The sequence below is a fragment of the Eurytemora carolleeae genome, unplaced genomic scaffold (genome assembly GCF_000591075.1).
Source record: "Eurytemora carolleeae unplaced genomic scaffold, Eaff_2.0 scaffold159, whole genome shotgun sequence".
Taxonomy (NCBI): Eukaryota; Metazoa; Arthropoda; class Copepoda; order Calanoida; family Temoridae; genus Eurytemora; species Eurytemora carolleeae.
The window spans coordinates 111,410-138,478 of NW_019396151.1; the positions used below are offsets into that span (position 1 = coordinate 111,410).

Sequence of the window (27,069 nt, forward strand, 5' to 3'; positions counted from 1 at the left end):
CTTCGGGTATTGCTAGATGAGGAGTAATCAGAATTGAAGACTCTTCTCCTTCTTCCAGTGTTCACAAAACCGTTCTATATCGTCTAGGCTCAGGCTGGAGATGCGACGCTCTAAAATCCGCAAAAACGATGCCACAACCTTGTCACAATCCTCTGCACTCCTGGAAAAAGAATAATCTTTAAAATCCTCGAAATAAATTTGTATACAGAGCGTCGAATATAAAACAGGATTTTTAACCAATAAACTCAAAAAAAAAATATTCAGAGCTCTGTGTTTTGTCCTTAGGAACCCATATCTCGGCATTTTCTATTATGTCCTACAATTTACTACTACAACTTAGAGCAATACTCATTATTGAGAATATGATGTCGGACATATTATGAGACTTCATTATAAAATCATATCATAATACTCCATTATAAAATCATATCATAATACTCCATTATAAAATCATATCATAATACTCCGTTATAAAATCATATCATAATACTCCATTATAAAATCATATCATAATACTCCATTATAAAATCATATCATAATACTCCATTATAAAATCATATCATAATACTCCATTATAAAATCATATCATAATACTCCATTGTAAAATTTGCATTGTGCAATATACTTTACTTAACGTTAATGGGTAATTTTGCTTTTGAAGTATAAGCAACTTTTCTTGCGCTGTAAAAGGGGAAACGCCCCCCCCCCACTAAAAAAAAAATTGAAAGAGGGGTGGGGGAACTAGGCTTGACGACACAGCTATTACATAATATTGAAGAAAAATCAATTACGAATTTTGGCTTTTCATCTCAATCAATACAAAAGTTTTCTAATGTGTCAATACAATCCTTCTAATTTATAACTTAACAATTCCATCTCCTCTTCTCCCCATTTACCTGAAGCTATCCTTAAGGATCTTGTGGAGCTCGGCCTCAAGTTTTGACCTCGGTGTGTCGAGGACAGTGGTAGGAGGCACTGCAGGGACAGAACCAGGTTTAACAACAAGAAATATCTGAAGAAAACAAAAATAAATCAAAAGAACTAAGGAACAAAGTGAGATTCTAGTTCGTGAACATTTTATCTGATAAAAATCTTGCTTTTTACGGATCCAGAGGGCCAACATATTGCGGATCCAGATAACAGAGTTGAAAACATTGCGGATCAGGATCCAGAGAAAAAAAAACATTGCGGATCCGGGTTCTGATAGAAAAAAAACAACTTTGTGGATTAGGATCCATAGAGAAAAAATGTTGCAGATCAAGATCCAGAGAGGAAAAAGCATTGCGGATTCAGATCCTGGGGAAAAAACAGATTACGGATCAAGATTCAGAGAAAAAAACACATTGCGAATCCAGATCAGGGTTCAAAAACCTTACGGCTCCGGATCCTGATCTCCGACATGATCTCCTTGATACAGTTTACCTTATCACCGTCTTTTATTTTGTATTCTTTGAGGGTTGTGAAGTCCTGCAAAGTTTTCCCCTGATCAACACCAACCATTATTCAAACCAGAAAAGGGGGGATTTTCTTGAAATTACCACCCAATCCCCTCTCCCCCTCTAGACAGTAGTTTTTTTAATTGCTAGCATATTGGGAAAACTGGTGCCAACATTGATCATTTCTCAGGATTCTTTTTTTCGTTGAAAATATGTTGAAAAGGGGAAAATATGTTGAAATGGGGAAAATATGTTAAAATGGGGAAAATATGTTGAAATGGGGAAAATATGTTGAAATGGGGAAAATATGTTGAAATGGGGAAAATATGTTGAAATGGGAAAAATATGTTGAAATGGGGAAAATATGTTGAAATGGGGAAAATATGTTGAAATGGGGAAAATATGTTGAAATGGAAAATATGTTGATATGGGGAAAATATGTTGAAATGGGAAAAATATGTTGAAATGGGGAAAATCTGTTTTAAAAGTGGGAAAATATGTTGAAATTAGGAAAATATGTCGAAACTAGGAAAATATGTTGAAATTGGGAAAAAAAATGATTTTCTTAGATGAAAAGTATAAAAGATGGGATAACCTTGATAATTGCCCTTTCATCCGAGAATCCCTCCCCCCACTTGAGTTTTTAAATGAATACGGAAAAATCTGAAAAGAAAACTTATGAATGAAAGAAGAAAAATGAAGAAAAAAAATAGACTGAAAAGGACATTAAGATAAAAACTGAAAGTATAAAAAATACAAATAAAAAACGAAAGGGTTAAAGGATGAAATTATGAATTATTAAATAAAAAATGAAAAAAAGAATTAATATTGAATGAATGAATTTGTTGATAAATGAAAAATGAATGGATTCCTTGAGAACAAGTTTCTGATTTTCGGTGGGAATTTTCAGTTCTCTTTCAACACCGGCCTAAGCATTTAATCAATTAATCTACTGTGTTAGCAATCAATCAATCAGTCAAAAGTAAAATTTAACAAACCACAAGAATAAGTAATTATCGAATAGTCATTCTATTAACCTAACGATAAATATATTAATAACAACAGCGCTCAATCAATAAATCAAGCAATCAATCATCAAGCTTTGGGGCTTACAGGGTAATCCATACACTGTGTAGTTTCTTGTCTAAAATTCAAATAATAATAATAGGACAAAAAGAAACCAGGATTTTATTAAATGATATTTTTTAACAGTTACAAATAGCTTTAAAGTGAAATTTGTTGTCTGTCACTTAAAAAGAATTAACATTGAAAGAATGAAAATAATAAACTCCCCCTGCTGAATACCTTTAAATCTTCAGTAGTATTATCTTCTGTGATCTCTAAAGCACACTCAGCCCCCTTAATAAAACATATTATAATACTACATCATAGCGTTACCCGTTGAATCTAAAAAATCGTCCAACGCTCGAAAGAAAACGACCTCCTGCAACAAAACGGTTAATCTGCGGGTGGAATTGCAACCTGCATCCTCCCCTCTGGAAAAAAATACTTTAATTAGTAAAATAGATGTCCCAAAGATATATTTTAAAAGCCCTCCGTGTATTTTGAAAAACTATAATGTTAATTTTTTAATAGTACAGGTGCTAGGGAGGTTTAAATCCCTCCTCCTTCCTGTTACTAATCTAATTAACAATTATACCTGTAAAATTTTGACAGTAATCATAAACTTTAAATTGAGTGGCTATAGGCTCCGTCGACCCCCCGCCTCTGTATCGCCCCTGAGATTGTTTTTAAGTTCTAAAATCTAACTTCTTTTTCTCCTAACAGACCAAATACTCAACTGAACAGTTGTGAATGGCTCTGATTTAAGAAGGACAAGAATTTGTGAAAAAGTTTGTTAATACAAACTTTTAAACTATTTATCACGCAACCTCGGCACTTAAAACTCCTGATCCAGAAAATCTACGCGGCATTCAATAAGCAACAGGTTGATTTCTATTTTGAAATATTTTAAAAGTGTAGATTTTTTATTAAGTCGCCCAGGGTTCCCACGTCGGCATAATGAATGTAACCTGAAGGAAGCAGAGATTATTGAAATATGATGACTTCTGACTCCCTCTGATGAGGTACTAACACTAGAGGGTTCCCGCACTCTGGACTATTGGCCGGTTCTAGAAAGATGACTCTTAAGAGTGGTATAAGAGCGGTATTAGCTAATACCACTCTTATACCACTCTTAACGCTAATACCAGTGTTTAGGAAATTCGGATTCTTTAGACGCTAATGCTGCCTAATTCGGGGTAGGATTATCTAGCATAGAACAGCTGAAGAGTTCTTTAGTCATCCTAGCTAATACCGGTTTTATCATCCATTCTANATCTAAACATTGATGTAGATTAAACAACTGCAATCTATTGAAATTTTTTATTTTAAGAATAATTTTAAGAATAATGGACCCTCCATTAACAAAAGAGACTAGCAAAGTTTATATGTATATATATATATATAGATAAAGTAGTATGTCTGAAAAGCAATGGTGCCCTTTAATCATCTGTCTGATCATCAATGTCAGAGATATTTTTTTTCTGGCAAACATATTTCCCTAGTGTTCCTTCCTTTCAAACTGATGATCATCCGAAATCTAGATGTGGGGATAAACTGCTTCATTATTGGAGGTTTTCTACCGAGTTTACAACTGTTTATCTCATCAAACTTGCTTTTGAAGTTGTAACAGTTTTAGGTAATAAATACATTTTTAGAAATGAAATACATTGTAGATTTCTCATTGATTTACTTTTTTGTATTTATTAGTAAAAATCTATGATTCTTATGTAGCTGTGAGTTCACTGTTTAAAGATGCGAAAAATCAGCCAACAATTGATTTAAAACGTAAAAATATGCGAATTTTCCACAGCCTCTATAATTGGATGTTATTAAATAAATATCTCTTTTATTACTTAGCATTTTACATTTTCCAGGTTTTGTTGAAGTTCTACAGATGATGGGGTTCAGTATCTTGTGAGGAAACATCCTGAAATACTTATGGTTGAAAAAGAATTTACCTGAAAAACATGTAAATTGACAACAATTGGATTGAAAAGGATATTGTGTCTTCCTTGACTGTGGGAAGAAGCATTAAATTTATTTCTGGAATAAATGTCAACATTGCCTCAAAACAACTCCAAACTCTACTGCTGAACTGTCATATAAAGGAACTCTAGATAATGACTGGTTTCTACAAATATTGGAACAGTGTGGAAGTACCCTTAAACTCTGACCTTAAACAATTGGATTGTTACTAGTGAAATATTGATTAAATACCAGGGAACCCAGCGCTATTTAGAGGATCTAAACATGAATTGTTGTAAACAACTCACAGACAACGGATTATTACTGATACTTCAGCTCTGTGGGAGTACACTTAGATACTTAAATATATCAGGTACAGAAGAAACTGAAGAGAATATGAAGTAAAACTGTCTTGTTCAGAGCAAGTGTACATGGATAACTGTAGTGAGCATACAAATAATAGATTGTCGCAGATACTTCAGCATATTAGAAACAGATAAAACTGGGAACCCTGCCTTGTTTAGAAGACTTGTATTTGGAATACTGTTGGCAGCTTACAAACAACGGACTGCTGCAGATACTTTAACTTTGTGATAGTTCACTCAGTTCCATAGATTTATATATATTTTTACACTGCAATTAATTTTTTTTTATAAAAATTTTTTTGTCCTAAATCTTGTGTAGTGAATTTCTAGTTTAAACTAATATTAAATCCTAGCTCAAGATAAAGAAGTACCTTTCTCCCCCCCCCTTTTAATTTTATATCCTTCCGACTCAATTAAAACACCCCCCCCCCCCTCCACCCCATCTCATATCGATTTACAATGTTTTCAAATCTTATCAGTTGACCAGTGTCTCCCCAACCTATAGGTAAAAATTTTAATTGTTATAAATTGTAAACATGTTTTTTTCTTTAAATAATTCTGTATTATATACATGAAAAATGCAACAAAAAAATTTATAATAGGAGCAAACCTGAGATTCTCAGGCTCCAGTGGGGTATCGGCGTTTTCAGATTGGTTGCCTATTTGTTGTACATGATTTGTTTAATACTACAACTTTTATACTTCCTTAAAATTGCAAATATGAATTTGTCATTTCACAGGGACGTTTTGAGAATTTGGAATTTGAATGTTTTTTTTTAAAAAAAGTTCCCTAAACTATACTAAGGGACGATATTTGTAAAAAATTCCATCGTAAATAACCACAGCATTAATTAACGATTAAATATCTATAAATATATCCAACTTATTTGACGGGAGGTTGGATTTAATGAAAAAGAAGTTGAATACGTTTTTTCCTAATTTTTCTCTCAGCCGGGGGCCACAATCTACATTAGCGAATTTGTTCGATTATTTGTTCCTGGCCTAACTTAAGTTCCTCCTTTATTAATTCCAACCTTTGATTGAAGTTAAAGAGCCGGTTTCAAGCAAGGAGCGTACTCTTGCATGGGGCGGACTCTCCCAGCAATTTTAACCATTTCAACACAATCTTAGACATAAAAAGCAATGTTTTGCCATATTCCGATATTTATTGATGTATTTTGATTTTAAAAACACATAATAAATGATCCGTCTCGAGTAATTATCAATTGTTAAATGATTAAAAAGGAAGACGACATTCACGAGGAAATAAGCTTTTTGCCTTTAACCCCTTTAAAATACAATAACTAAATACGTATTTTATGCATGTCAACTGATAAATTTTAATGTTTAAACATTGCCTATGAAACATTATGATAAAATGGTTAAAACTTTAGGGTCGAATTCGCCCCTTATTGTCGTTTTTTTCTTGTAGCAGGAATGCGTAAATCGGGCATGTCATCTTTGAATGGAGGGTTGCTTATTGTCACGATTACAGTCTTTTTTAAAAGTACTCTATTATTCTTCCCAATTATTCAAATTCCATATAAAGTGTTTCTCAATTCTTTAAAGTTTAATGGTGATTCATTATACTTATAATCAAAAATTTTACCTAAAATATAATAGCTTGATTGTTTTTGTACCGTATTTTGAAATAAAATGATTTAAGAGGTTTTAATACCCGATATGAGACAGAGGCAAGTTCGACTCCATACATCAAGTTGAATTATTCGTCTTGTCTACAGGCTTAGTAAACTAAGTCATGCCTTAGTTTCTTTATTGACGGTTAGTGGCTGGGTGACTTCAATTTAGACAATAACGAGTCTTGTCAGTCATTCTGGCATTTTACGTTTCAATGTTTTAATTGAAAATAAGCACCTGTTATCTCCAGGCTCAGTCAACAAAAAGTATTCGTATACAGCAATAGATACGAAGATATAATGAGAGAATTTTTTTTGCAAAAAAGATAAACTATTGTTGATTTATTTTGGTTTTGAATAAAGTTGTTAAGAAGAAGAAGAAGAAATAGTATTAAGCCAAACTCGTATTTAATTTTAATTATATTTAGAATAATATTGCAGAGCCCTTAAATCATTTTTTTACATATTTATATTTAAGTATCAATAAAGTATAATACAAATTAAATTTTAACTATTGGTCTTGTAGATTTGGAAAGGGTAGTCCAGGTACCATATTTCCTCCTATTCCAGGGCCCACGGAAAAACTATTCGCCTGCATCAAAGATTTGTTAACAAATATGAATTGTAATTTTTGTGGAGCAATATTTTTGGATGACAAAAAGATAATTGTTTAGTTTTCAACAAAATGCAAAATAAAACTTAAAATTCCGCCCCGCAAATTTTTTGTTTTTCAAAAAAATTAAAATTACGAGATTAAAACATTTGTAATATTACGCATAAGCTGGTTCAGGATTTTTTAAGAAATTCAAAATATTCACTCCGTTAAAAAGTTTAAAATAAAGGTGCTAACAAAATTTTTGAATAACTATTGATCATTAATTCATTTCCACCAGAGGTTAATTTAAAGAATAACGATACTTACTCACGTCATAAAAAACTGCCTGCGGAGTCAGGACAACAAAATTAAAATAATAGAGAAACAATGGAGAACAGGAGGAAAAAGATTAATAGAAAAACCTGATGAGAAGTTTGTCCTATTAATGAGATTGAATGAGGAAGAGATCCAACTCCAGGATGTGTTGATCTAAACATTGATGTAGATTAAACAACTGTTTCTTCAATCTATTGAAATTTTTTATTTTAAGAATAATTTTAAGAATAATGGACCCTCCATTAACAAAAGAGATCACAATTCATTTTCAGTACCTGGATCCATGGAGGAATTCCGGAGCTGGTAAAGATGGAAGTCCCACTAAAGGTTTACTCTGATCAGAGAATACAATATTCTCGGTAAAGGGGTGTTCTGATTCATATTCAGCCCGATTTTCAAGTTAAGAGAAAACCGATTAATCGTTAATTGTTTTTTAATATGATAAAACTATGGAATTATTTCAAAATCACAAAGGCAGAGATACTTACAACGAATTGAATCCATAAACAAATTTTAAGATATTCTTCAAGAAAATATGATGGACCACCCTCCCTCTCCTTCTTAAAAATAGTAAAAAATTTGGCACACAAAAAATGTTGTAAAACCGTCAATGAAAAACAGGAAAATCGGGGAGATTTGAATTTTACAAAGTACAAAGAAAAAATGGCGACTAAAAAGCAATATTTAAAATGCAGGTCGCTCTGAAAGCCTAGTATTTTGTATTCCCTGGCAATTAGCCCCCGGGGCCGATATATTGATCTCCGGGAAGATGGTGCTAAGGTTGAAGTTTACAAGGGACCCAGTGGCAGAGTTCTTGAGCCCAGGCATCTGGTGAAACGGTTGTTGGACACCTTTACTCATCATAGAGGCGGGGGCAGTGCAACCTTCATGAAGTTCAATCAATTAATCATAAAATTTTATTTTAAAAATTTATATAATTAACAAATAATAATTTATTCCTTTTTAAAAATTTATTTCTAATTGGGTATCTTAGAAATTTTTTAGATGCTAAATTTATTTCTTCTTTAATATCGGTACCTCCTTCAATCCCCCCCGCCCACAAAATATATACTATTTGGTGCAAACTACATAGTGTTTTATGTGATCAAAAACTATTTATATTTAGCATGTACGTACAAACTAAATACTGTTTTATCATTCAATGCAGCCTATTTGTTTTGGTTAAATCAATCAATCATTCTAACTCTAAGTCATGATCTATCAATCAATCAATCACTCCCCACCTGATGTTGGTATATGCCCGGTATGAGAAGTGTACACGTTCTGAGGTCTGTGCATAGGCCCTGAGGAACATGGATAGAACCCGGAGTGGGAGTGCGTCATGAAAGAATAGGCCATAGACTCGTCAGTGGGCGGGGTTAGGGTGGGTAGAGGAGGCAGGAAACTAGTGTCTAGAATATTCCCTGAGTTTAGTCCCCAATCTGACCGCTGGTTGGTCAGCTGACAGGCCAGTTGTTTAGAGCTTTTACTCTGTGCCGGCGCAGAGAAATATTCACGCCCACCAGCCAATCCTTCCTGTTCACAGGGTGGATAAAATGATATTTAATTCTTTTCTTTTAAAACTGAATTGAGTATAAACATTAAACAATCCATTAGTTCACAATTGGGTTATATTTTTCACTCCAATAAACGAATAAACCAATGGGGTATTTTTGTAAACCGTAATCTGATCCTTTGGGGTTGTATAAGGTTGGTCATGGCCAGTCCAAAATATTGACCCCTAATAAAAGAATTTATTTTAAAATATGGGAAATTATGTATGTTTATAAAGTAGGTAGAGAAAATATGTGCCAATAACAGCAACATTAGTTAAAATAACTAGGAAATAAGGGCATTTTTCAATCAATATTTTTTTTATATTTATGTACTTTAGTCCGCCTGCCTGTGGATTAAATATTCCAAGTTCAAAGGATGAAATATCAGTGGAGAAGAGGCCAGGAGAAGGACTGAGGGAGGAGAATGGAAGAGACCCAAAATGCTGGTTCATTTCATTACTCCAGGTTGTATTACTTCGACTTGAGCTTACACTACTCGTGGACATCTTCTCCAGGTAGTTGCTGACCTTTGGGCTCGAGTTCTTCACCGGAGAGTTTCTATACTTGTCATCTTTGTTCTCTGGTGGGATCTGCACCTGTGCTGTCAACAAAGACTCTGTTGAGTAATTGCTTCTGTTTCCACTTCGGCTTCTTCTGCTTCCACCTTTACCTCCCTTCTTATCCTCCTTCTCTTTCTTCTCCTCCGCCTTTCCCCGAGACTTTGTGGCAGAACTAGGTTTCTTAGCATTCTTTCTTTGGGTAGTATTGACAAGCTGTGTAACGGAGAAGGCAGCAGAGGTATCTGCCTCCACCTTCTCCATTACTGGGTCCATAAGCTGCTGCTGTTGCTGCTGCTGCGGTTGACGCTGTTTTCTGTCAATATACTGCTGTTGGTCAGTTTGGTATCTATAGTTCTGGTTGGGAGCAGCATAGTCCTTGTAATAATTCCTAAAGAAATATAGATATAATATGGATTGAGCTTGATTTCCATTAGAATGCACAAATTGTAATATTGGAAGTTAAATAATATTGAAAAGAAAAAGAACATTTAATAGTTAGTGGAATTAACTATTATGGGGAAGCATGAATTAATTTTTGAGAAACTTTCTAGAACTTTCTTTGTTCTTTCTTCTTTAAATATTTGTCCTGGGTAGAACATTAGAATTAACCTTGAATTGAAGTCCTGCAGGTTGGAGGGAGGGTAGGAGGAGGAGGATGAAGAGGAGTGGGTTGAGCAGGAGTATTTAGGATCCTGGTGGAAGGACGAAACATTCTTCATTTCGGTTACAGGAACATGGGAATAGGAATTAGAGTGATGTGGATAGGAGTTAGTTTGCTGGTTAGGTACTCCAGGTGCCCCGGGGACTCCCACCTGATGGTATTGGTAGTGTGGAGTCATATAAGTGTGGCGGGGTATGGAGTGTTGGGTGCCAGGGTGATAGGTAGTTGTAGGGTGGGAGTATTGTCGACTTTGATTGCCCCTGGTATCTTGGATCAATCTGCTGGCATCTTGGGTTCCACTTGTTGAATTTTGAGAACCCCTACCTCCTTCCTGAAGGAGTCGTTTATCATAGTTTTGACCTAAATGTTGGTTTGTGTACCCACTGTGTGTTATAGGCTGAGTACTGGGACTAGACTTCTTTTCTCCAGGTTTGGGTTTTGGTTCTGGTTTGAGATTAATGATTTCTTCCAGTTTGGTGGATTTCTCCTCTTTTGGTTGGCGGGGGGAGCGTAAATCCTTCCTAGATTTATTTAACGGAACAACAGGACTGCTGGGTTTGCATGAGAAGTCATAAACACTCTGTTGACCTGATCCAGAACAAGAAGGAGACATCTTATCCATCTTCTCTAAACTGTCCACCCATCCAACCTTTCTATCCATACTTTCAGCCCAACCAGATTTACGATCAAGATCTCCTCCATTCTCTAAACCAGAATCATCCTAAATCAAACAAAATCAAGGAAAAGCTTTGAAAACATATCAACGTAAACCCAAAAGGGTACTATTCAAAGTAGAAAATTAGACTGTCTTCAGGCTACAGTACTTTAAAATCTAAAACAACTGAAAGTTTGTTTGACCATATGTAATAATGGCAGCAGAAAGAAATGCTGCATACCTTTAGATCCTTAATATCTGTAGCTGTGTTTAATTCCTGGAGTTTGAGTTCTCTATCTAAGTCTCTTAGGGCCTGAGAAATCTCCTGTTGGATTCCATCATCCTAAATACAGACTTTCCAGCATTCTTTTTTTCTTTAATCTTTGCTTTTTATTTTATTTCATTTTATTTCGTTTAAACTTTTTTTTTCTCGTTCATCTCTGTTATTATCTGTTAATTTCTGTTCATTCCTGTTCATTCCTGTTCATTCCTGTTCATCTCTGTTCATTTCTGTTCATTTCTGTTCATTTCTGTTCATTTCTGTTCATTTCTGTTCATTTCTGTTCATTTCTGTTCATTTCTGTTCATTTCTGTTCATTTCTGTTCATTTCTGTTCATTTCTGTTCATTTCTGTTCATTTCTGTTNTCAGTTCTGTTCAGTTCTGTTCAGTTCTGTTCAGTTCTGTTCAGTTCTGTTCAGTTCTGTTCAGTTCTGTTCATCTCTGTTCATCTCTGTTCATTTCTGTTCATTTCTGTTCATTTCTGTTCATTTCTGTTCATCTCTGTTCATCTCTGTTCATCTCTGTTCATCTCTGTTCATCTCTGTTCATCTCTGTGAGAATCTCTGTTCATTTCTGTTCATCTCTGTTCATCTCTGATCATCTCTGTTCATCTCTGCTCATCTCTGTTCATCTCTGTTCATCTCTGTTCATCTCTGTTCATCTCTGTTCATCTCTGTTCATCTCTGTTCATTTCTGTTCATTTCTGTTCATTTCTGTTCATTTCTGTTCCTTTCTGTTCATTTCTGTTCCTTTCTGTTCATTTCTATTCATTCCTGTTCATTTCTATTAATTCCTGTTCATATCTGTTCATTTTTGTTCATTTCTGTTCATTTCTGTTCATTTCTATCCATTTCTGTTCCTTTCTGTTCATTTTTATCCATTTCTGTTCAGTTCTGTTCATTTCTATCCATTTCTGTTCATTTCTGTTAATTTTTGTTCATTTCTATCTATTTAATTATCTTTAATTTCTTTACATTACATTTCGTTTTATTTAGATTTTTTTTCTCTTCATTTCTTTTGTGACAAGAAAGCAAATTTATTTTCTACGCCAATCTTATCAGATAGGTCCAGTTAAATCTGATCTGAGCTTTCCTAGTTTCCTAACCTGCTCACAGTGCTTGGAGAGTAGAGGGAAGCTGGTGAGGTAGGTCTGTGACGGGGAGATATTTGACGAGGAGAGAGAGAGGTTGGAGTTGGATTTATCATCCTGACCTGTTACAATCTCAACCTAGAGATATAAACACTCAGTGTCAGGTGTTTGCCAAATCAGGGGTTGGAAATTCGTTGGCTGCATTATTATACGCGAGTTCTCCGGGACATCTGTTGTAATAGTTCGGTCTAATTCAAATCATTTTTAGAGTTATTCTGATCTAATTATAACCTGTTGTAAGAGTTCTTCTGGTCTAATTATAACCTGTTGTAAGAGTTCTTCTGGTCTAATTATAACCTGTTGTAAGAGTTCTTCTGGTCTAATTATAACCTGTTGTAAGAGTTCTTCTGGTCTAATTATTACCTGTTGTAAGAGTTCTTCTGGTCTAATTATAACCTGTTGTAAGAGTTCTTCCGGTCTAATTGTTTTCAGTTCTTCGATCACATGATCTTCCGGGTTCTAATCAGGAACAATTAAATAATTCGACAAAATTGATTGAACTGATAAAGTCAAAACTTTTGTAAATCTTGAGATCAAACATTGATCGCTATCTTAGGCAGACCTACGGATTAATTTAATTCCCCTTCAAGACCCCATAACTATCACATTAACTGAGCGATCAAACATTTATCCTCAAATCGAGATTAAGCGTTCAAGGTTAATGATACTCCACACAAAATTTTCGACCTCTGAAGAGTAATAAAAACATTAAAAATAAAAATCTTGCAATCTGGTATTAAATAAATTATAGAATTGTTCCTTGCTCATCTCTTGGCAGGTTTTATCCGGGGTAGGAGTAGAACTTGGAGAGAGGGTTCCAACCGAGTTCAAGCTCAGGACCCCGGGACTACTGGAGATATCAGGACGTGAACCTAAACATAGTTCTAGTTTAGGACTCCGGGACTACTGGAGATGGACGTGAACCTAAACATAGTTCTAGTTTAGGACACCAGGACTACTGGAGATATCAGGACGTGAACCTAAACAGAGTTCTAGTTTAGGACACCAGGACTACTGGAGATATCAGGACGTGAACCTAAACAGAGTTCTAGTTTAGGACACCAGGACTACTGGAGATATAAGGACGTGAACCTAAACAGAGTTCTAGTTTAGGACACCAGGACTACTGGAGATATCAAGACGTGAACCTAAACATAGTTCTAGTTTAGGACACCAGGACTACTGGAGATATCAGGACGTGAACCTAAACAGAGTTCTAGTTTAGGACACCAGGACTACTGGAGATATCAGGACGTGAACCTAAACAGAGTTCTAGTATCAGGGCGTAAACCTGAAATATTATTAAAGCCCCCTGAAGTCGTAGAACCTATTTTTTAATACCCCCCCCCCCCCTCTATCTACGCTCCTAGAATTTCAAAAATCTCGAATAAAAAGGGACGGCATACATACCTTGAAGTGACCCTATATTTATAGAGTTGCTTAATGCATATCCACAGAAGTACTGTTAAAAGCTGTGTGTGAACAAAATTAAAAATCAATGCTTTAAACTTTGAAAACTTGGAGAAATCAATTTTATTAGATAAAGATATAAAGGGTGCGGTTGACAGTCCTTGAAATAAATATTGTGTTTACCAATGTTAACTGAGATCTGACAAAGTGCTGGAATACTGTAACTATTCTTATTCTTCTTTTCTCCTCTTCTTAATATCCTCTGCTCATCTTTAACACACTTTCCTCTTCTCACCTCAATATACAATATACAATATACAATATACAATATACAATATACAATATACAATATACAATATACAATATACAATATACAATATACAATATATATATTATTAAAAGGGGCAAATACAGGGAGGTCTGGGGAACAATAGCGGGTGGGCCCCCTTGTTTTACCCATTTGACAGGTTTAACACCATTCTATTTTCTAAATATTAAAGGTAAAACATAAAAATCATTTCGAGAGTATAAACCATGCAAGGAAAGTGAATAATTATTTAAATCTGTTTTTTTCCAAACTAACTTCTGCATAAATAAGCGAGTAAATACTTTAGGGTCCGGCGGGGGAATACAGACTAATGCAAAAGTAATGATCATGATACCTCTACAACACAGTTATCCTCATTAATAGTCTCGTTGATCATATTAAGTTCATCATTATTCTCCAACAGTTTTCTACCGTCATCAATCACCTGAAAAATGGTATCTATCTATCAACTGAAATAAACCAATTTCTAAGGTTACAAGAAAACCTCGTCTTGTTAGTTAGATTTCTATAAATTAATGAGAGAATACATAAAAAAATATTTCTAAAATTAATTCTACGAAAAATAAAAAGCTTACTTGACTGTCGGCAAAAATATCTTGAGTGTAACTCTGCTGCCCGATGGACGGGGAATGCCTAACCTCATCGGCATGCTCTGAGTCATGCCTATTTTCCCTGACATGCTGCGTTCCATGTCCTTCATCTTCAGCATGCTGTGCATCTTCTCCTCTGTGTTCTGGAGCATGCCTTGAGTCATGAGTAAGTTCTGCACCATTATTTGAATCTTGCGCATGCTCAAACTGTTGTTTGATCTCAGCATGACCACTCCTTGATTCAGCTCCAGTTGAATCAGACTTTTGTTCATCATCAGCAGGCTCTTCTTCTTTTTGAGGAAGACGTTCATCCTCCTCCTCCTGCACTACAGGAGCGAGATCAGGGAGATCTTCAATAACCTCTTCAACCTGAATTAAAGAGAATTAGTTTAAGGCAAGGGTATAAATTTTCTTGAAATCTCATTTTTTATTTCAGAATATTATATATATTTATTTGCGTGGAGCTGTATATATTATATACCCTAGGAATGAGAAAGAATCTGTATATTTTCCGGTGAACTGTACTTTTTTGAAATCACATCTTGAAAAATGTTATTTAAGATAATGATCGAACTTGAAAATTGTGGAATAAATCGTAAAGCCGTCTTTGCTTTTTCTTTTAGCTCAGAAATTCCACTAAGGATTTTTTAGTTGAACAATGAACATTGTTGCAACAGATATATCTCTAAATATTCTTGTCAGCTTAGTAGCAAATTACAAACTCCGTATTCCGTAGCGTAGCGACATTTCGTAATTAGAAGAAAACCGACGAATAGATTTCCACTGTTTTCTGATTCTCACTCCAGTTTTCTAATCATCATTGTGTGTTCTAACTGCAAATTCATTCACTTTTGAGTCAATAAAAGGACAATTTAATTGAGTAAAATATGATTTGATGATAATGAGTGACACTAAAAATAATTAAAGACAAATCGATAAATCAATCAAAATATTTATGAATAGCATTTTAGTTCACAAGTGATGTCTTGTCCCCTGGCTAGCGGTTACCTGTTCTAACTGTAGTTGTACGTCAGGAAGAATATAATCATGCACTTCAGTACAGTTGGATAATTCTCCTCCACTGCTTTCCTGTACACTAGACAGTGCCTGTACATCACCGTTCTGTACACTTACACTAGGATTATGTTCACTGTCAGGCATTGGAGCTTGTTCAGTTGAATCATGTACATCTGGATTGGTTTGCTGGGAAGTACAGGTTGCCGCGGAGGAAGTCTTTAAAATTGAATTCTGTACATCGGTTAATGCATGAACATTAGAACCAGGTTCAGTTGGCTGTACAACATCATTAATATGTACTTCTGTCCTTTGTACATTTATTTCTTGTGCAGGCTGAACAGTAGTTTCTTGTACAGTTGTCTCCTGTACAGATGGTACAATGGCTTCCTGGGTAGGGTTGGATGAGGAGGATGGATTACTGCGGGGACACTTGACAACACTGGCAGGCGAGTCTTCCTTTAGTTTCCGTTTACGAGAAGTGTATGGTCTCTTAAATTAGAAATTATGATTAGAATTCATTGATCAATAAATAAACAAGGAAAAAAATCTATTAGATTAATTTAGATAATAGATTTTAACATGGATGGGAGCCCAATGAGAAGAAAAATATTAATAATTAAGTAAATATATAATCCTATTTATTTCATGAATGAACATTTTCTTCATGACATTTGTTAAAAAAGAAATCTAATCTTAAATTACATTAAAATTAATTCTGCGGAAGTGGCATTGAAAGAAAGGAACGGAAACGTCAACAATATGGTTTGCGGAATATAAGTGATAAATAATTGCTAGTTTTAAATAATATTTTCCTTGAACGAAATTGAAGATTAAGAGGTTAGTTCCTACCTTGTGTACAAACATAACTGAAGATTTTGAACCAGTATTCAACGTAACAGTAGACGTAGAACTACTTACTTGCATTGGACCTAAACAATAACATTTTTTCCTTATTAAATACCCCCTCTCCAGACACAGGCCCGAATTAGAATGGAATTACCTTTATTAAATGGAACAAGAAAAGTAAATGGGGAGGGCGCTAGCGGGGAGGGGCAGTGTGAATCTGAATAACTTATTGACTCACTGACTAAATAAATCAATAACTTATTGACTCACTAAATAAATAAATCAATAACTTATTGACTCACTTTCTAAATAAATCAATAACTTATTGACTCATTATCTAAATAACTCAATAACTTATTGACTCACTAACTAAATAATTCAAAAACTTATTGACTCACTATCTAAATAACTCAATAACTTATTGACTCACTATCTAAATAACTCAATAACGTATTAACTCACTAACTAAATAAATGAATAACGTATTAACTAACTATCTAAATAACTCAATAACGTATTAACTCACTAACTAAATAAATGAATAACGTATTAACTAACAAACAACTCACCTAGGTTGAATAAGTTTAGGTGCTATCACACTAGTTCCTATATAAGTATATAATATCAGCTTCAAGTCAAGGGTCCTAATTTTTTATTATAATTCGTAATTCAATTGGAGCAGGGGGCAGGGGGGGGGGGGAAAACAGAGGGGAGGAGAGTGTTGATCAGCGGACCCATAGAGCTGTGAAATAGGAAGACGACATTTAAGAAACTTATGTGTATTGGATGTTGTCACAGAGCAAATAGTTTCATCAGTTTCTTAAAATATCAACTTATTAATTAATGTAGATTTGTGTACACTGTACACTGTGTTTTCAAGTTCATTGGACTTCTTGAAATAACACTTGAGCAGTATTCTTCCTATTCCACAGTTTTGTCATTATTGTTTAATGTTTAACCTGTATTTTAAAAATAATAATCAGGCGCGAAGTGGAGGTTTAGCATATGGGGGTGAATTTTTTTTGTGCACCCCCCTAACGGTTGATGTGCACCCCCCTCCTAAAAAACCAGTATTAAGGAAAAATAAAGTTTAAAATCTATATTAATCTACCTGAAGGCTGACTATTAGTCATCTGACCATAATTACCAATCATTTTAAATGAAACCCCGAAAAAAAATATTGTAAATAAGATTAAGGTACAAGAAAGAGTTTGAGAAATAATCATAAAATGGACAAATTGTGACATTGTCGATTGATAAGAAAAGTAAAAAATCTAAATATATATGTAAGTTTACTGTTAAATGAATTAGAGCCTGCCTCTGGCTCTAGGGGGGCAAAGGGGGTACAGGCCCTCCCCCCACTACGCGCCTGATTATAATTAACAAGATTGACAAGAGAACCCTTTAAACCTTAATCTCATCAAGAATGAAAGAATATTTTTTTATTTCTCTCTGAAAAATTTATTAGTTTCAATCCCAGTGATTTTAATAGGGGAATTAGGGTTCGATTCCGGATTGCGATTTATGTATTTATTGACTTCATTGTGCTTGATGCATGAAAGTTAAAGGAAATTGTGAGAACTTTTCTAAATAGAAGAATGATCGCTCCCTCATTGTTGCACAGATTCAAGGTTTAAAAAGTCTCGCTAGGAATTGGACAATGACATGCCACTTCTAATATAAAGGGTTACTCTAAATTACGTCTAATGTCTCTTTAACTGGAATATATTACTCAGGGTTTCTAAAAACTATGTGAAGGATACTGGGCTAAGCGGATAAAATTCCTTGAATTTGCTGTATTTGAATAGGTCTAGGCTGAGACAGACCTCTCTCAAGCAATATCGACTTGTTTATCCCAACAGAACTAACTGCCTGGAGAAGAATTGGCTTCAACGATTGATTTATTGATTGGTTGACAAGTGAAGTTTGAAGGCTGGGTTGACTGTAAACCAAAATCTGTTGTACTGTCGAGGAATTTTGCACAGTTGGCGGATTTGGAGCAATTAGAGTATTTTGTAGAATTGGAGGATTTTGTCCAAAATGTTGACTAGTAGGCAATGAAGATTGCGTTGCGTTGATAATCTAAATCAAATTTAATAAATCGATAAAATTTCTATTCATTTTAAAATAAAATAAATAAGTTCTAATGTTAATTTATTTTGCTGTTTAAAAGACAAGTATTTTTGTATTTTGGGGTTAAACAGTAAATATTGTGGTTTGAAAAGTACCAATGACTTCAGACTTATAGATTTGCGAGCAAGCAATAAAATTAACAAATTTGAAGAAAATTCATATTTCAATCCGCCATGTTTTTTCAACACATGGAATAATAAATCAGCTGTTCAATTAGCCTTCGTCTCGTCTATTCGTAGTTTAAGATATTATCAAATCAGATCTCTACAAACTTTAAAACTTAAGTCTTGACTTCCAAAACTTTTAAAACAAAAACATACTTCTTATTCATTTAACAGGTTATTTTTTAAATATTCTACCATTAATTATATTTTCTGGCATTTATGAAGCATAGTTGGACAATGACATCTTTAACAGAATCTGAAAGTGCCACCTCCCCCCTCTCAAGACTTTTTTCTTATAAAACTAATTCCCGGCAAAAAAAAGAACACAATTTACAATATAATATTTACCATAGGGATCTTTGAAGAACAATCAGGGCCTCCAAGACCTCCAGAGCCTCCTAGACTTCCGAATTGTTCTGAATTTACATCAGTCTCCCGATTGGACTGAGATGCCTCCGAACGTGACTTATTCATAGGCTGACTTGAGACTGGAATTTGAGACTGAATCGGAACTAAAGTTTGAATCTGAGGTTGAACTAGAGTTTGAATCTGAGGTTGAACTAGAGTTTGAATGGGAGGTTGAACTAGAGTTTGAATCGGAGGCTGGTCACACATACGGTTGTTATTTTCTGAGAGTTGTTTCAGAATGGATTTAATTTCAACCGAACTAAAATTAGAAAACAATAAAAATCTGGAAAGTAATAAATTCACAGTATTAGACATCAGTATGAATTATGAATATGTACAACATTAACCTTAAATATACTAACCAAGGGTATATGTTTTGCAAAAAGATAATTGATCTTTCAAAAGTATTTTTTCTAATAGTATTTATGTTTTTTTTTTTTGGGGGGGGGGTTATTGATGAAATGGGAGCGATAACTGATTTAAAGGGGAGAAAATTGATTAAGTAAATGTTAAGTATTAAAATGGGTTAAAACTTAACCTTCAAATATCTTTTACCTTAATCCTAGAGTACCCCCCCCTTCCCCACTGGGACAAAATCGAGAGGGGTGGGGTAGGAAGGGGGTGATTTCTTAAAATTTATACTCTGCTACAAACCTAAGTAATAAGTATACACTACTGACCTAAGTTTATGAATATCATATTTCTGATATTTGAACTCGGTGTATGCAAGGATAACGTCTTTCAACTTCTCAATCTCGATCTTCATGCTCCTCAGCAGCTCCAGACTTCTCAAGCTCTCTCCCTTCTTCGAGGAAATAAACTCAATACTATTCGAGATTATCTCCTGTTTAGGCCACGGGTTCTCCTTCACCCAACCAGGAATATAATATTTATAGGATGGGGGGGGGGCCTGTAGTAACCATCCATTTAAAGAGGGACATGTCCGGTTCACAACAGAACTTTCTACATCTTTATCTGATCCATAATATTGAATACAATATAATCCATAATATTGAAGATAATCGATTCTGAAAATTTTAAAATCACTTGTGAAGAGAAAACACAGTAAAAAATAAAGAATATTAAGTTTCAAATACGCTTTTTAAAGGACCCATTAAATAAAACAAATCTCTGAAGTGAGGTACTTTATGCCAAGGGGTGAACACTGCNCAGATAGACCTCCTTCTGGAAAACAAGTACTGTTATAATTAAATGTAATATGCAAGGTTCCTTGTTGTAATTAGGTAGAAGGGATGCGAGCAGTTCAATCTTTATATTAAATCTATCTCTTCTGTTCTTTTCATACATTTTCAACATATCACCCTGAATATAGAAAATACATTTTCAACATATCACACTAAATATAGAATTTACACTTTTAACATACCACCCTTAATATAGAATATATATTTTCAACATATCTACCTAAATATTGAATATACATTTTCAACATATCTACCTATATATAGAATTTACATTTTCAACATATCTACCTAAATACAGAATATACATTTTCAACATATCATCCTAAATATAGAATACACACTTTCAACATATCTACCAAATATAGAATAAGGGTTGGAGCAACGAACTGTACAGAGAAGCAATTAACTGAGGGGGGAAGGGGGGGCTTTACAATGTTATTAGGATTCCTTAATAGTAAATTCTGTTATACCTTCTCATTACGTCGTGGTTTTCCTCTTCTATCGGCTTTCTTCTTTGTACCGTCGCTATCCGACGTCATATTAAAAATTGATATATTTCTGAAGAAAAAACAGAATAATTGGAGAACTCTTAAGATAAGTAATTCCCCCCCCCCTGCATTGTAATTTTAAAAATAAAACTTTAAAATAATGTGGCCTCGGCTCAGAAAGCGCCTTAACAATAGAATTTCTGTTATATACGTGAAACACGAAACAATTAATTATTTTGTTTTGTTTTCCTTAACTTTTGTTTTGTCTAAATTTTTACGAAGAAGAAATTAGTTTCTAAATCTGTACGGGGCATTTGCGCTTTATCAGTAAATATTCTTTACAAAAATAAAACAAAATATTTTTGGAAAATGTTTTCAAAGTCTTGAATAATAAATATTTGAAATTTTTTTAAAGAAGAAATTAAAATGTTAAAAATTAACAATGACTGTACGCATGCGCTGTTGTTCTTGTTATGTTTTTGACACAGCTGACAGCAGACTTAAATAATTAATAATATATTCTTAAAAGTTTAAAATGTCGCACAACGGGTGCCACCGGCTTCCAGGGTTTTCACATTTTGACTTTCCTCTTTCAAGCTTAGAGCTCAAATTCTCATCTCAGGTTTAAATATTTATTATTTAAGAATAATTGGCAAATCCTATTAATCATCATTCTAAACAAATGATGGGTAATTTCCTAGAGACCAATTTTACGGACCCCCCCCCCTCCTATCAATTTTGACATGACTTTTTATCGATTTTTAAGTAGTTTTAATAAAGCGCTCGCCCAAGAAAGTGTCCTAACCTAACCTAATTACTACCTAACCCTAAATATATACTAATTCAATAGAAATTAAAGGTCTGTACTGGTCGGAGCGCTCGGCCCCTGGGTCTGTCATTTCCGCTGCGCTCGGTCTAGAATTTGTCCTGACCTAACCTAACCCCGAAATAATACAAATTAAATAATTTTTAGGTTCTCAATTCTAACACGGGTCTGGATCTCTCAATAGTGAACGGATTGGATTTGACAAATTCTAATTATGAGGTTAGTAACTTAGTATTGATAATAATCTGACAGATTATGGTTTCATAACAGCCAGGGGACAGGGGGATGTAAAAAGGATGATCGATTCATAACTTTTTTAAATGAGCTAACCACCCCCCTGCAGAGGTTCATAGTAATTAGATATTGAATTGGCTTTATGTCAAATTTTAGTTGAAAAACTATTTTGATATTCCAGGGGATGGGGGCTCAACTAAATCACCTTTGGTGAATCTAGATTTATGAATATTTTCCATTTTTGATAATTTTATTTTATTGAAGACTTTTAATTTTATCTTTTTTATTCAGGGCTTAAACTTGAGCAGTAATGGAGGTGGTCAATCTACGAGAAATGAAAACAATTCTCAGCAACAACAATCAGCTCAGGTAAAGTCGTCGTCGTATTTATCAATACGTGAAGACGACTTTCTATCTCAAATTTGATTTCTACCAAGCTTTCAAACAGAAACACTTAAACATTCAAACTTGAACTAACTGTGTCTCTTTGTTTACTTGTAAACTTGTAATTTGAAAAATGCCTCTCAGAGATAAAAGCATTATTAATAAAAAGTCGTCTTCATTGTGTTGATATAATCGACGAGCAGTGAAATACAATTTCTTAAATTAAAAAATTTGCCCAAAATATAAAATAACCAATATGGATTCCTTTTAAACCTGAATATTGTGCATGTTTAGCACCTTTTACATGATTTTTAATCTTAAATATAATTCTTCATTTTCTTGGTTATAATTAAACTTAATTAATTAAAGTTTTCAGATTTTCAAGGAAAAATACACATTACACATTACTTACTTTATTTAAACACAAATTGTTTGAATAAACATACATTGTAAAGTTTGAAGATATTAAGTAAGAAACCGAACAAAAAAAAGAATCATCAATGCTTAAGATTATACTGGACATATTGTAAATGTACTGAAAATGTACAGTGTAAAAAAACACAGTTTTAACAGTTCAGAGGCATAAATTTCAACAGAAATATTTTATTACTTTATCTTTTAATCAATATTTTGTGCTGTTTCATATTTTAACAGTTTTGTAGTATGCATAACTTTTAATTTGCAATACTTACATTAACGACACTTAAGAATCTATTAAAGATCTATATGGAAAATAGTTTTATTTTATTTTTTATTAAACCCTACAAAGCTTAGCTCATGAATTGCATTATTTTGCATATTTATTTTTTCGACTGAAGATGTACAAACCTGATGATAAAATTACTAAGAGGTAATTTTGGTTAGGTTAACATCGCTACTTGCTATGATATCGGGTTTGAAAGATATGTATAATGTAACATTTAATCCCTTGATATTGTTACAATCCCAGACATAAATCCTAGGGAAATCAAGATCAATCGTTGCCCCCCATCTTTGAGGGTTAATGCAAGACTTCACTTTCATTCCCAGTACCAGTTCATAATTTACCCAAACCTCTCATCTTGTGTATAATATCTATCTCTCAATGTCTTGAATAAGTGGGTTTAACATTACACATTTTATTGGTACAAATATATCTGTTAATATCTATTTATATTAAATCATATTCCATATATTTGTGGAGTCCCTCAGCGGTAAAACAAGCCTCCACTAACTCATATATGAGGAAGAGTCCCTCAGCAGTGAAGTAAGTCTCCACTAACTCTTATATATGAAGAGTCCCTCAGCGGTTAAGCAAGCCTCCACTAGCTCTTATATAAGAAGAGTCCCTCAGCGGTTAAGCAAGTCTCCATCCTAGCTCTCTACAAATCTGCCCCTGATCTCTAGTCTCCACAGTATCTGCAACTTCCACAGTATCTGTAGTATCCTCCATATCTGCAGTATCCACATATCTGCAGTATCCTCCATATCTGCAATTCAAGCCCTCTCGGAGTCTCCAGTGTTTATAACCATAGAAACACCTAGAACATGGGAGTCTGTGGGTAGTTGAACCAGCTGTATATAGGTGAGACTACATTTCTCTGATTCTCTTGTCTGTTCTGTAGCTCTAGTGATCTTCTGAGTCTCCAGTGTTTCTAATCATAGAAACACCTGGAATATTAGAGTGTGTGGGTAGTTGGACTAGCTGTGTTGAGGTGGAACCACATATCTCTGATTCTACTGTAAACCTGAGATATCTATCTCATCAATGGATTATTCCTCTGATCTGTTGTAACCTGGGATACCTGTCTCATCAATGGTTTATTCCTCTGATCTGTTGTAACCTGAGATATCTGTCTCATCAATGGTTTATTGTATTCCTGAAGATATGATCATGTAAGATATAATCATGTAAGTCCACATGCTGTAAGCCTTCTGAGAGCTGTCCATGAAGTGCCCGTCCCCCAGCCTTGGTTGAACAAACGGAGCTTGGCTCATACGTCTGTTCTACTCAAGGATCTGGGGTGCACTGTCCAATCTTAATGAATCAGTTCAGGTTAATTACTCTGCTCTGATTCTAGTAGGTTACCTCAGGTATATAGCAAGAGTTGAAGATTAGAACAAAGGACCACGCCTTTAAATATTACAATAACCAAATAGATTCTAGTACAATAGATGGCAACGTAGAATTGAATTTGTACACTTTAAGCACAGCTGTATTCTGACGTCACAAGTGTCCATTCAGTTTTTGTGTCCAAAAAGATGATCAATAATAGTAATAATTTTGAGATAAAGTGCTTATTTTTCGGTAAATTAAGTGCAATTTTGTGTTCTTTATTTTTAGCTTTTACACTTTTTATTTAATCTTGGAAAACATGCCAACTGATGTGAGAAAATGTCGTTTTCTTTGTTAAATTGACCCTTGTGAAGTCGTGTCTAATTGGATCATTTCTCTGTCAATTTGGGTAAAACTAAATTTTTTATATAATACCAAACAACGCACTTACTCTAATCTTATAAATAAAAATTATGAAAAATTTCCAATTACTCTTTAATGAACAACATCTTTAAAAATTGAAAAAATTGATTAAAAAGTTTCAAGTTGTGTTATGAAATAAATTAATTTGTTTTGATCTAAACTGAATATTTTTAAGATTTCCAATCGCAATCTTGAATCCGTGGCCAGCACTTCTCAATCCGCCAATCCCCAAGCTGCTCAGCAGCTCCTGGAATCTGGAGGAGCTGCATTTTCTCAGCAGCTGCTTGGGTCTGGGTCCAGCTGCTCCCAGGGTTTAGAAGGGAGCTGCTCAGATGAAGCTGAAATGGTTTTGAACCTTAGTACTCAGATTGGATTAAACCTTACCAGGAAAACTATTTTAGAATTACTTCTTTTTAAAGTTTTGTTAGAAAATCTATTTCATGGGAAAATTAATATTTAATTTTCCATTTCACTGAATAAATTTGTTTAGGGAAGTCATTTTCTGAATTATTTTTTTTTGTGAATAATTGAAGTTGAAGGGATTTTAGAAATAGATTTTAAGGATGGTTGGTGAATTTTGATTCAACGAATCCCCAAAAATATGATTTAAAAAAAATTACTTTATGAAAAGGAATTTCTTAAAAAGCTTTTATTTTGCTGAATGGTTTGTTTTAAGAATTAAGAATTTTAAGAAATTTTAAAAAATCACAACAATTTCAGCACAATTAGAATTTTCAGACATTTCTAAAGAAAAAATTCGATTAAGTCTGAATTAGATTTTAGGCCTTGTTTCCCTTTTATAGGTAATAAAAAATCCTGTGTTCAGTAGAATTAAATCTTGTTATCTTAAGATTTTGGTTTGTTGAGATTTTTTTAGTGTAATCAAAAGGGCTGGGCAAAGGTTCGCTAACGAAACGAAGGGTTTCGAAAATAAACGGAAGAGTCCATTAACGAACGGCAACAACCGTTATCTTTTAAATCATTAACGAAAGGGATAAGCTGTTTTGAAGAAAAGAATAAACGGTTGAAATCGAATTTTTTTTAAACGGTGAATTGCACTGAACTTGTAAAAAAAGCAGTTGTTAAATTTTTTCCCTTAACGCCGTTAATAAAATCAAGACTTAAAAACATGGAAAATACCTTTAATGAAACGAATTTATGTTTCCTCTAGAACTAACAGCTACCTAAGATTTTAGTTTAAAAACGGTTGAACTAGCCATTAACGAAACGGCTTGAAAAAGTTGGAAAATGCCCAGCCCTAGAAATCAAGTGTGTAGGAAGCAATAATATCATATTTTTCAGTCTTATTCTTACTTGAACAGGATGAAAACTTATTGGCCTAACTATAAAAAATTAAAATTGGTTTTGATAGGCCTGGGCAAACTGTTCTTGACTATACAGAGATGCTGGGAATAGATCAGGATACATCATTCACACATTCTCTTCAGGTTAGAATAGATCAGGATACATCATTCACACATTCTCTTCAGGTTAGAATAGATCATTCACACATTCTCTTCAGGTTAGAATAGATCAGGATACGTCATTCACACATTCTCTTCAGGTTAGATTAGATCAGGATACATCATACACGCATTCTCTTCAGGTTAGAATAGAAGAGGATACATCATTCACGCATTCTCTTCAGGTTAGAATAGATCAGGATACATCATTCACACATTCTATTCAGGTTAAAATAGATCAGGATACATCATTCACACATTCTATTCAGGTTAGAATAGATCAGGATACATCATTCACGCATTCTCTTAAGGTTAGAATAGATCAGGATACATCATTCACACATTCTCTTCAGATTAAACCAGAACTTATCTATTAACAACCTGTGCATAACATTGGTTTGGAATATATAACAAACGAATTTTAAAGACTGAAATGCAACGATCAGTTTGGTGATGTTTGTTGTTAGTTTATTAAATTTTTAAAAAATCAGCTTATTTTTTTGTTATTAACATATAATGGAATTGTTGATATTTTGGCAAATACTGATATTCGTTAAGGTATTTTTTGTCTTGCATTATTGATTGATTTTGTATGTTGATTGATTTATTGATTGATTTATTGATTGATTTTTTATGTTGATTGATTTATTGATTGATTCTTCTTCAGGAGACAGAGTTCGAGTATTACAGTGGTTATTATGAAAACTATTCCCAGCAGATTCTTTGTACTCCGGCATCTACAGATGAGCAGAGGAGCTCACCGCTTAATCTTGAACACAGGTAGCTTGATTATGAACACAGATAGCTTGATCTTGAACACAGATAGCTTGATCTTGAACACAGATAGCTTGAT

At 34.0% G+C, this 27,069-nt stretch overlaps 4 protein-coding genes and 1 long non-coding RNA gene across 6 annotated transcripts in view; 2 read left to right on the forward strand and 3 right to left on the reverse strand.

Annotated features, from left to right (window-relative positions):
- Positions 1-13: 13 nt before the first annotated feature.
- On the reverse strand, positions 14-3,120 carry LOC111696544 (ubiquitin-like protein 4A). The gene is made up of 6 exons (XM_023466173.1): positions 3,097-3,120; positions 2,742-2,795; positions 2,308-2,364; positions 1,423-1,482; positions 897-1,012; positions 14-160 (listed from the first exon to the last, which is right to left on the reverse strand). The coding sequence occupies exons 1-6, from the start codon at positions 3,118-3,120 to the stop codon at positions 28-30; spliced, it is 444 nt and encodes a 147-aa protein (XP_023321941.1). The 3' UTR covers positions 14-27.
- Positions 3,121-3,358: 238 nt separating this feature from the next.
- Positions 3,359-5,411, forward strand: LOC111696559 (uncharacterized). 2 transcript variants are annotated; one of them, XR_002764115.1, is made up of 3 exons: positions 3,359-3,523; positions 4,004-4,137; positions 4,376-5,411. It is a non-coding gene; the product is annotated as an uncharacterized LOC111696559 (long non-coding RNA). The 2 variants fall into 2 exon arrangements; XR_002764114.1 differs by having other exon boundaries at positions 3,360-3,523; positions 4,043-4,137.
- Positions 5,412-6,919: 1,508 nt separating this feature from the next.
- LOC111696560 (uncharacterized) lies at positions 6,920-16,558 on the reverse strand. Its single transcript, XM_023466194.1, has 16 exons — positions 16,457-16,558; positions 15,599-16,096; positions 14,576-14,959; positions 14,335-14,424; positions 13,856-13,967; positions 13,022-13,134; positions 12,659-12,721; positions 12,218-12,340; positions 11,073-11,174; positions 10,125-10,897; positions 9,303-9,903; positions 8,644-8,935; positions 8,126-8,283; positions 7,675-7,733; positions 7,486-7,552; positions 6,920-7,060 (listed from the first exon to the last, which is right to left on the reverse strand). Exons 1-16 carry the CDS (start codon positions 16,529-16,531, stop codon positions 6,980-6,982), a joined length of 3,591 nt encoding a protein of 1,196 aa, XP_023321962.1. The 5' UTR covers positions 16,532-16,558; the 3' UTR covers positions 6,920-6,979.
- Positions 16,559-16,999: 441 nt separating this feature from the next.
- On the reverse strand, positions 17,000-20,942 carry LOC111696561 (uncharacterized). Its single transcript, XM_023466195.1, has 6 exons — positions 20,834-20,942; positions 20,389-20,481; positions 19,839-20,023; positions 19,099-19,417; positions 18,238-18,535; positions 17,000-17,059 (listed from the first exon to the last, which is right to left on the reverse strand). The coding sequence occupies exons 1-6, from the start codon at positions 20,900-20,902 to the stop codon at positions 17,019-17,021; spliced, it is 1,005 nt and encodes a 334-aa protein (XP_023321963.1). The 5' UTR covers positions 20,903-20,942; the 3' UTR covers positions 17,000-17,018.
- A 379-nt stretch (positions 20,943-21,321) lies between these two features.
- Positions 21,322-27,069, forward strand: part of LOC111696551 (uncharacterized) — a 10,293-nt gene continuing 4,545 nt past the window's right edge. The window contains exons 1-6 of the mRNA XM_023466179.1: positions 21,322-21,473; positions 21,825-21,896; positions 22,203-22,280; positions 24,929-25,140; positions 26,126-26,201; positions 26,884-26,996. Coding sequence (XP_023321947.1) covers positions 21,387-21,473; positions 21,825-21,896; positions 22,203-22,280; positions 24,929-25,140; positions 26,126-26,201; positions 26,884-26,996 — 638 coding nt within the window. The 5' untranslated portion in view covers positions 21,322-21,386. The remainder of the gene's footprint in view (positions 21,474-21,824; positions 21,897-22,202; positions 22,281-24,928; positions 25,141-26,125; positions 26,202-26,883; positions 26,997-27,069) is intronic.